This window comes from Lottia gigantea (genome assembly GCF_000327385.1).
Source record: "Lottia gigantea unplaced genomic scaffold LOTGIsca_10951, whole genome shotgun sequence".
NCBI lineage: Eukaryota > Metazoa > Mollusca > Gastropoda > Lottiidae > Lottia > Lottia gigantea.
In genome coordinates, this window is record NW_008706990.1 from 352 (window position 1) to 1,318 (window position 967).

Here is a 967-nt window from a genome sequence, read left to right on the forward strand (position 1 = left end):
CATTAAGGTCGATTGAGGTGAGCCACGGTGGCTCAGTGAGTTAGCTCCTTGCTCGCTAATACGGAAGTCCAGGGTTCAATCCCAGCTTAGGTTGGGCTTATACCTTTGGATTTTTCAACCCAGTTTCCCCCTGTCAGTGATGCAGGTAAGAGGGGTTACATATCTTTGTCAAGTCTTGGTATTACTGAATAGAAAGAATTCTATTTTACAAACAACTTAGGTTCACAGTTAAGGATTCTTTCTATCAGCTGATCTTGCCCAGATTATCAATCCCTATTTTCAGCTGGTTCGACTGGCATTATGAGTGAAAATGACTTTCAATTCGGAATACAATTTTAGGATTCAAACTGATTATTGTTAACTTGGTTTAGATATATAACTATTTGTATTTGTATTACAGAATGAAGATATTGTACAACTACTACAAGCAGCAGAGACAGGGAATCTGAAAGACGTTATTAAATATATCAATAAATTAGAAGATGCAAACAGAAGTAATAAGGTGAATTCCAAATCTTTTTGTGTTTTTGAAAATTTACTTTCTGTAGCCTAAAATAAGAAGTAAGAATTCATATGGGCAGTAGACTGATGGGCAGTAGACTGATGGGCTGTAGACTGATGGGCTGTAGACTGATAGGCAGTAGACTGATGGGCAGTAGACTGATGGGCTGTAGACTGATGGGCAGTAGACTGATGGGCTGTAGACTGATGGGCAGTAGACTGATGGGCAGTAGACTGATGGGCAGTAGACTGATAGGCAGTAGACTGATGGGCTGTAGACTGATGGGCAGTAAACTGATGGGCAGTAGACTGATGGGCTGTAGACTGATGAGCAGTAGACTGATAGGCAGTAGACTGATGGGCTGTAGACTGATGGGCAGTAGACTGATGGGCTGTAGACTGATGGGCAGTAGACTGATGGGCAGTAGACTGATGCCTTGTATGTATCACATAGTTCAGGCGTAAG

The 967-nt window shown here is 41.8% G+C and overlaps 1 protein-coding gene across 1 annotated transcript; it reads left to right on the forward strand.

The window, feature by feature from the left end:
* Positions 1–573: 573 nt before the first annotated feature.
* LOTGIDRAFT_148645 (hypothetical protein) lies at positions 574–966 on the forward strand (the record flags this gene model as incomplete). The annotated part of the gene is made up of 1 exon (XM_009046983.1): positions 574–966. The coding sequence occupies one exon, from the start codon at positions 574–576 to the stop codon at positions 964–966; it is 393 nt and encodes a 130-aa protein (XP_009045231.1).
* Between the last annotated feature and the right edge of the window lies 1 nt (position 967).